Below are 9724 nucleotides of genomic sequence, written 5' to 3' on the forward strand. Positions count from 1 at the left end.
GTTACAAATTACAGAAACAAAAATCGCAATTTTAAAACTACAGGAACGAAACTTACACTCTTTCAGAAACCATGGGGACGAAAATCATAGTTACTCTATTATTTAATTGGATTGGGTCCCACATTCTAAATGGAATAGGTTCATGTTTATGAACCTTAATTTCCCCATCTACGTTTCCTTTCAATGTGTACAAATTTATAAAATGATTTATTTGTGAACCTCCTGGTGTGCAATGAAATCAACTATCAAGGTAAGACGTGTTATTTAATTCATCAGCAAATTAAAATCAGTGCAGCCAATGGAAATGCAAACAATATTTTTGGTTACATATTAGAACATTATAATACAATACAATAAGAAAAACAATAGGTAATTTGTTACCTCTTAAAACTTTAGTACATGTTCTTGAACTCGAGTAATAAAGAGCACTCGTTGTCATGGCTCTGGGTTGAAAAAGAAAGCATTAGTGGCCCAGGTAGATTGAAGGACATATAGCCCCAGGAAGAGAGAGCACATCAGCATTAACAGATGTAAAGATTTTGCCATGATTGATACATGTGGCGCACCGATTAAGACTTAATTAGGGTATGTAGTGGAAATCCTCTCATTTTCCCGGGTTCGGATCTAGGCGTTGTCAAACCGCTTGTAGCCATGGAGGTTTACCTGCTATGACTCCAGACATTCATGGTCGCTCTAAGGATTAGTCAATACACGTAAGCTAGCTTAAGAAGCTACAATTAACCAAAAAATGAGAATAATAGCAAAGATAAGTGTATATGTATGATCCATGGATGAAAATGTAGTATATATAACTAACTTTTGTAATCATTTGATTTTGAGTTTGTCGATCAGTCCTCTAAAAATAATTATTTATGGATTCATCTCTTTAATTAATCCAAATTTATTATTCTCTTACGATATGATGAGTATTTATTTTTTCTAAATCATTTACAAACCAATATTTTTGTACAAACTCTACTCTCCAATCCTGATCCTCCGTCAACTTTTCAATTAGTGTTTTTATTAGCTTTTAGTTTTTTTTTAATCAGATGCCTGATATGTAATTTTCACGTGATGATAATCATGTTTGTAACTCGTTTCTCCAAAAAAAAATTGATTAACCTGGATATCCAACCCGCTATGCGAGCCGACTAATCCCAAGGCGACCACCTGCTTTGCAGATTATCCGGAGTCACCTCATTTGAACCTCCGTGGCCACAAGAGAATTTTTATTCCTCCTTGGATTTGAACCTGGGACCTCCTGGTACTTTTGACCTTTGGAGCCAAGCTCAAACCAATCAGACACCACCTTTGTGGTTACATTTCTCCAATTTTGACACCAATTTCCTAGAAAATGGCAATCATGATATTCAAGGATTCCAATTATAATATACAAGATATCTGATGAATATCTCAAAATTTTTGGCGAGTTCACCATTGATGTTTTGCGCAACTGAATCAACTGTTTATGAGATGTTTGGCCAAGTCATGGATTTGTTCAAGTTGGTCGATCAATCCCTCCTTACTTTAATTACTTATTTAGCTATTTTAGGTCGGAGGTATTTAGCCCCAAAGGGGATTGCGGTTTTCACAAGTTCTTTTAATTCAAACGTTTATTTAAGCATAAAAAATCTTGGATGTTTCTTATACAAAACCATGCATATCCTATTTTGTTTCTCGTATGAAATCATATTCAAGGGCGTGTCAGAGGGTTATTAAAGAATATTAGCCCCCACTATTTACGCTGGTGGTTCGAGACTAATTTCTTCCTAGGATTCAACCTCAATTAACAGAACTTTAAGCAGCGTACATAAAGTTCACATGAACATCAAACGATTGCAATTATGTATGAAAGTGTATCAGATAATGTTATCTATTCATATGCACCCTTATATAGTAGTTAAAACAAACCAACATGACTCTTCATGAATCAACACACCTTTTGGAAAGTTAACTACCAAAAAGTAGTTTCCCTCAAAAAATAACTACGATTAACTACCAAAAAGTAGTTTTCCCTCCAAAAATAACTACCATTAACAGAATTAATTCTGTATAAAAAGAATGACGAAATTATTTTTTCAAGGTGCAAAGTGCTAAGTGCTAAGTCTTTGATTAATTTATATATATTAATCATCCACCTATTCTTTCCAAAAGCCTCCTAAAAGACTTTCAAATATTTGAGTGGAATGGTATTTATTAACACACTTTTACTTTTCTTACCCACCTATGTGGGATACATAATACAAAATTGTAGATAAAACCCATAAGTTCCAACAGTTGCTGCACAACACCCCATCCCATAAACAACAATCAGAAGAACCATCATCCGATGCATTACTTGCGATCTTCCAAGAGTCTAACTTTCGAAACCCGCGGGTTTCGAAATAGGCATGAGAAATGGTTTGCTTAAACAGATACAAAGCCAAACATTCCTCATCATGACTTAATAACGATTCAGTACAAGTAACAATAAGCGATATTGATAGAAAGAGTTTTTGCAGGAAGTTGAGATGTTGGAAGCAAGAAGTTATTAGGAAAAGAAGTTTGTCTGATTGTTATTGGATGCGTAATGTTGTTTCTATAAACCATGCTTATGTTTCAGAATTTTTCCATAAATGCATATATGAAGCTAAAGAGAAGGTTCATTTAACCACTAAAGTTAACATATCTTAAATAATACCTTATTTATTATAAAATGTAAATCTTTTGACTCGGTTTGTAGTTTAATAAAACAAAGGTATTACTTTAACCATCATATTTGAAAACTTTTCTAGTCATCGTTTACCAAGTGAATGTGAAATTAAAAATGTTGTATTCGTAGTTTATTATAAAAAAGAAAACTACAAAACCACAAAAATTGACAAACAAAAACTCCAGAAAGGTTCGAAGTTCAATTGACGAAAGCAAGCAGTATGCAACGATGAAAGTAAGCAGAAAGCAATGATGAAAGAAAGTAGTGGCTAGGGTTTAATATTGGAATGAGGGTATTTATGTCATTTAAATATTTTGGATGGAATGGATTTCAGATTTACTAAGAAATGGTGAATTTCTCAAATTTGGGAATCTTTGGAATTCAATTTCATTTCATGGGCAACCAAATGTTAGAACGGAATTTGGTCAACGAAATTGACCATTCCAATTTCATTCGATTCCGGCAGATTCCGACGAACCAAACGCCCCCTTAGAGTTTGTTTGTTACCAGTTTAATAATTTTAATAATATTTATACTAGGGGTGAGCAGCGGAATCGGGTACCCGTTTGCGGAACCGGAACTGCCTTGGAACTGCCGGTTTCGGAACCGGAACCGATATGAGTGGTTCTGGTTCCTAAAATACGGAACCGATTGAGAACGGTTCCGGTCCCGGTTCTCAGTTTTTCGGAACCGTTACCCGCCGGGTACCCGGAACCGGCGGTTGTTTTTCAATAAAAAAATAATTGATTTTTTTCAATACCAAATTTATATTAAGTTACATCTTCAAATGACGCGGTCATCTTCATTCTTCATCTACTTTCTAGTTCTACTAAACTACAGTTCGTAGTATATAATCGTTAAGTTTTGAACATTTACAATTATAGTATATAATCGTTAAACTTTGAACATTTTCTATTAGTCTATTATGGTTTGTAATCGATAAAACAATATTTGTAACCATTATTCCGTGTAATTTGTATTATTGTTTATTTAATTTAGTGTTTTGGCAATATTTTATTTTTATTTCTAAATAACAAAATTTTAATATTTTAGGAAGCGGGTACCCGGAACCGGAACCGGTTCCCGGCGGTTCCGGTTCCGGTTCCAAAAATTYAAGAACCGCTCTAACCGGTTCCGGTTCCGGTTCCAATATCTCAAGAACCGCCGGTTCCGGTTCCGGTTCCGGTTCCTGTCAAAAAGGGCAGGTACCCGCCTATGCTCACCCCTAATTTATACCTTATTTAGTCAGTCATACATGATTGTTTGATAGTGGTTTAATGATATAGAAAGTGGTTGATTTAATAAGCTTCTAGGGGTGGAGTTTTATTTAGAAAGCCAATTTTTTTCGAACATGTCATTCCCAAATAAAAAATATGATCATTTCATCTATGAAAAAATCTTTTAAACCTATACAAACAGATTAATCCACATAAACGGTTTTATCTGTACATGACTTAATAGAATGGATTTCAATTCCATCAATGAAGGCTTTTTGAACTAAGCCTTCTGTCAAAGTCAAGAAGGTGATTTGGTTTCTGAACCAAGCCAAACGTTATGAAGCGTCAAGACTTGGTTATTTCATAAAGCATATAGTGTTTTGAACTCAGACTTAGCTTTTTCAAAAAGCATGTAGTTTTCTCAACTATACTCAGACGTAGCAATTTTAGAAAGCGCGTAATGTTATTAAGTAAATTATGAGGAGACTTCAAAGTCTTCAAATGTAGCAATGGACAATAATGACGAATCTTTTTAAGGTGGAGGAACGCATCAATCCAATGTCTTTACCCTTTTTTTCTAAGTATATTTTAAAAACAACAATCATTGACCATTAAGTAAACATACTTTTAATAAATAAATCAGTCTAGAATGCAATAGGATATGAAGACAATGATAACTTATAAATAAATTACTACTAGTGATACAAAAAAACGACTATTTACGAAGTGGTGGAGCCACACAATCACAATGGGTTAGAATACTTGTTAGGTGATTTCAGTGTCATTAATCATTTCAATGGGATTGTGGTTCATTCGAGATCGATTAAGGTGATGAGACAAATATAAGTGATTTAAGAGGCACGGAGTGCATACTCACAAATGTTGCCCCTATCATATAAGATCGCCACAAGGCAAGGGTCAAGGGAGTCGCGCCTCCTTACGGGGTTCTAGAGGTAGCGCCCCCAGCGGGGTTCCAAGGGGCATAGTGTGATCAAATCTCTGAAATCATAGAAAGGAGAAATAAAAATCCTCTTGTGGTTGCGGAGGTTCAAATGTGGTAACTCCGGGTAATCTGCAAGGCAGGAGTTCGTCCTGTGATTAGTCGGCTCGTATAGCAGGTTGGATATCTAGGTTAATAAAAAAAATGATACATGCCTTAGACGATCAAGACATGGGCAATAAGGTTTGGTGTAAGGTCGTGTTTTATGATGCATGAGTGAAGAAATATAATTGAATCTCTAATCTATCGACGAAATGTATGAGTAACGTCCAGTGGCGGATCCAGGATTTTTGTTTAGTAGGGTCACCTTTAAGGTAGATTAAAGACCTGAAAAATCGTCCGATGTGTTTTTAACCTAATTACAACGTTTTCAAGGGAATTTTAAAGTTTTTGGGTTGATTTCGAGGTTTTTTTTTGTGTTTTTGTGTTTTTGTCGATTTTGAATAACTTTTTTGGTTTTTTTGATTGACTTCAACAGATTTTTTTGGTTAGAGCAACGGTTTCGATTGGGGTTGGGAGCCCGTGGAAAAATGTAATAGGGGGAAGTGAAAGTTAAATCATGTAAAACCTAAATTTTAACCTATGATTTTTTTTTAAAGTTTTGGACTGAGGTCCCTTCCGCCTCCTTTTTTCCATTGCATCCGCCCCTGGTAATGTCATTCCAAGAAATTGTTTTTACTTTTGTGTCACAAACTTCTTTTTCCTTTATTGTCTTGCTTCGTATGTTGAATACTATCACCACGATAAAATTGGGTTTATAGGATGCTTAACATTTCTAAGCATTAATGTTCTGTAGGATTTTAGCTTACAGGACCAAACAATAAAAATCTTATCTTAAAGTGTTACAAAATGTTTATATGACGTTTTTAGACATTTTTAAAGTAAAGTGTTGTATTAATTATTTTTCAAGTAAATTTTGAAAAGTTGTACATGACAGTTTTGTTTATATGACAAATGTACAAATCGTGTTTTATAAAATATGTAATACGAGATTTTAATTTAAAACGTCCAAAAAGCATCCGATAAACCTATTGTAATAATTTTAGATATAACACTTTATTATTTGATGTATAAACTGAAAGATACAAGGACGGAAAGGAATGCGACTATTCTTCTTAGTTTCTCCTCCGGTAACCGAGTGGCCTTATCGAATCGTCGTTCTTCTTCCTGAATCGCTCAATGAAGTTCTGAACGTACCTTGTATATAAAATGTTCCCAATAACAATTCCAACCACCATTCCACTTCCAAGTCCCAAAAATGTGACCATCCAATCTACTCTTCCTCGTAGGAAGCTGAGGGACTCAGACTTATTGTGAGCACTCGTTGATGGAGATGTTGTTGCCACTGAATTCCGACAAACCTTAGACAGAGGTTTTCCACACAATTCAGGATTCCCGACATAGGAGTTGTCTTCAAATGTATTGAATTGTTTTCCTTTAGGTATGCGACCATTAAGATGGTTGAATGATACATTCAAAATGGCAAGGAAGCCAAGTTGCAACAGTTCTTGAGGAAGTTCTCCCGATAGCTCGTTTTGCGAAAGATCCAACGATTCAAGATTCTTTAGGTTTTCCAAGGATGGTAAGACACGTCCCGTAAGATGGTTATTGGAAAGATTAAGTGATTCAAGCCCTTGAAGATCGTGGAGTGACTCTGGGATCTTTCCTTTAAAATTGTTGCAAGATAGATCGATCGCTGTGAAAATGTCTAGAATACATTGGTACTCGGTCTTGACACATTTGTTTACCAATGTCATCGAGTATGGCCACTCGTTTTGGTGTACAAACAATGTGACAGCTATCTCTATTTGCATCACAGATGATTTTCCAGCATAGACAGATTTTATGGCATTCCAAATTTGGAAGTACTTATGGGGCAATCGACCACTAAAACCATTGTTTGAGAGGTCAATGATTCGCATCTTCGGGAACTGTGAACTATCATCTATCGGGCCCTCCATCGCCCCATGGAACTTGTTGGAACGGAGAATAAGCACTTGCAACTTGACAAGACTTCCCATCCAAGATCGAAAGACATCATCAAAAGAGTTATCTCCAAGAGAGAGAACTACTAAATGGGTACAGTTTGCCAGTGATCTTGGCACACGGCCCTGAAATTGGTTTTCACTCAAATCAAGCCTCTTTAACCGACATCTATGCGAAAAGGTGTTGATAATTGAGCCATGAAATTTATTCCGTTTGAGATCCAAAACCGACAAGGAATTGCTTAAGTTGCCTAAACATGGAGGAAGCCTTCCTGTCATGCTGTTAGAAGACATATCTAGCAGTCTAAGAGACCTTACTTCACATATCAATGATGGTACTTCTCCCGTCAGATCATTATCCGATACATCATAAACGATAACCGACTGTGGTGGAACCGGCACCCATCCACGTAACTTGTTATGTGAAAGGATTAATGTTTCCAAACGAACCCATAAAAGAACACGAGGATGTCGATGAAAGCCAGTTATTAAGTTGTACGATAGGTCAATAGTCTTTAGTGTTTCCTGACTACTTTTCCAAATCCATACGGGCACGAGACCATCGATTTTGTTGTGGTCGAGAAACAAGGTTGTCAGCTTACGTTGGGAAATCAAAAAGGTGGGAAATTCCTTTAAGTTGCATGATGCCAATCCTAGATCTTCTAATTCTAGTAGGGTGGCATTTACGTTGTTTGTATCCACAATTGATATCTTATTAAAACCTACAAATAGACTTTTGAGTTGGTGAAGTCCTAGGAACTTGTCTAAGTATACTTTGCCGCTAAAAATGTTATCATTCAAGCGGAGAATTTGGAGACTTTTGAAATTGGAAAATAAGCTTGGAATTGGTCCTTGTAATTGATTATTTGCAAGGTCTACGAACCTTAGTTGGGTCAAGTTCATAAACGATGATGGGATATGACCAGAAAGAGAATTACGTGACATATCGAAAATTCTAAGCTTTGTTAGGTTTGAAATAAAGGAGGGGATTTCACCGAATATGTTCCCCCGAGATCCATACAACTCTTCGAGCTCAGTCAATTTCTCAATCCAGTTGGGTTGGCTCCAATTTTCAAACTTGTTATTAGAAAATTCTAAAACAACAAGTTTCGAAAGGCTTACCAATGAAGGAATGGTTCCTGTGAACTCATTAAACCCAATAGTCAATTGAACGAGTTGTGTCATGTTAGCAACTTCACTTGGAAGGGGTCCTGAGAAGAAGCACAACGAAAGATCCAGTGTGATCAAGTGGGTTAGGCTACCGATGGATTCTGGTATATCCCCAGAGAAACTTGTGCTCCATAGAATCAAATGCTCGAGTAAGCTGTTGTTACGAAATTCAGGCAAGGAACCAGTGAGGTCCATGTTCTTTCCCAAGTCAAGAACTTTAAGCTTTGGCAGTTGAAGTATGGTTGTAGGGAATTCATTCTGAAGCCAACAATCACTGAGATTTATAAACCTCAAGGAAGAAAAATTGCCCAAAAAATCAGGTACCGAAGAGCTAATGTCAACCCCTGAGAGATCGAGTTCTTCAAGCCGAGTTAAGTTTTGCACTAGATTCTCAAGACTAGGACTTTGAAGCTCTAGTGTATTCCTTGACAAATCTAACAAAGACAGTTGTATCAACTGTGAGATCTCTCGAGGAATTTGGCCACTGAATCCAGAAGCGGAGAGATTTAGGCTTCTTAACTGCGTTAAAAGCCCGATTTCAGATGGGATTTGAGATTCAGCAAAGTCATTCTTGGCTAGGTTGAGCGTTTGAAGATGAACAAGGCGGAAGAGAAAGGTAGTAGAGTTAATAGGGCCACGAAGAAAGCTTTTGCTCAAGTCAAGACCAATCACATGGTGGCCATGATCACCGCACACCACCCTATCCTACAAACAACAACCCAAAACATCATTTGATACATTCCATGAGGCAAACTTCCAAAACTGTGGGACTCTGAAAGATGAATCTTGGTGAAGAATGCTTTGCTTAAATTGGAACAAAACCAAACACTCCTCATTGAGGGTTAGTAATGGATCCCTACATGTGACTATGATTGTTATCATGAACAATACATATATGAAAGAGATGGTTTGTCGGAAACTGAAGTAGAAAGCCATGAAGAGATTCAATTAAGGAAAAGGAGTTGTTTTGATTGCTTGTGCAAATGCAAATGCAAATGGAAATGCAAATGTTCTTTATATACATAATAACCTAAATACATAATTAGTAGTCGTTTGATTACATTACAACAATATACTAAATAAAAACACTTGTTTTTTTGACCATAACTATTGATCTTGGAAATATTAGGTGGTGTTTGTTTTTTAAGAGGTGCTGAAGTCTGAAGTCTGAATTCACTTCTGAATTTTAAGAGGTGGTGCTGAAGTCTGAAATCTGAATCAGTCAGACTGGTTGTTTTTACATCTGAAATCTGAAATCTGAATTAATTCATTTCAATTACATTTAACTGAAATATCCAATCATTTAAACCATTTGTAAACTATCATATACTTTTAACACATGAATATAAATTACATCCTATGCTACACCAAATCTTCCATAAGACATACCATTTTTTTTTAAATCAAAATACCCAACAATTCCCCATGGTTTTGCTCCCTGGTTTTTCATACCCATGGTTTTGCCCCAACTATTCCTCATTGGGTATCTCACCCTTTACATCTCCTCATATACTTTATCATTTGCTACAACCATATACTTTTCCCGGTGATCTTCATCTTCCCGGTGATAGTGTGTGTGTGCCGAGGAAGGTAGACAGGCAAGACCCTCAATAGCCGGTAGATCCATTTTCCCGGTGATCTTCATCTTCTCCGACTAGAT

General features: G+C 36.3%; 1 protein-coding gene across 1 annotated transcript in view; it reads right to left on the minus strand.

Annotated features, from left to right (window-relative positions):
• LOC112506324 (receptor-like protein 7) overlaps positions 1-9691 on the minus strand; it is a 23024-nt gene extending 13333 nt beyond the window's left edge. The window contains exons 1-2 of the mRNA XM_025110333.1: positions 9578-9691; positions 6107-8769 (exon numbers count right to left, since the gene is read on the minus strand). Coding sequence (XP_024966101.1) covers positions 6107-8769; positions 9578-9691 — 2777 coding nt within the window. The remainder of the gene's footprint in view (positions 1-6106; positions 8770-9577) is intronic.
• Between the last annotated feature and the right edge of the window lie 33 nt (positions 9692-9724).

The sequence above is a fragment of the Cynara cardunculus genome (genome assembly GCF_001531365.2).
Source record: "Cynara cardunculus var. scolymus isolate 2C chromosome LG 2, CcrdV1, whole genome shotgun sequence".
In the NCBI taxonomy this organism is placed as follows: Eukaryota; Viridiplantae; Streptophyta; class Magnoliopsida; order Asterales; family Asteraceae; genus Cynara; species Cynara cardunculus.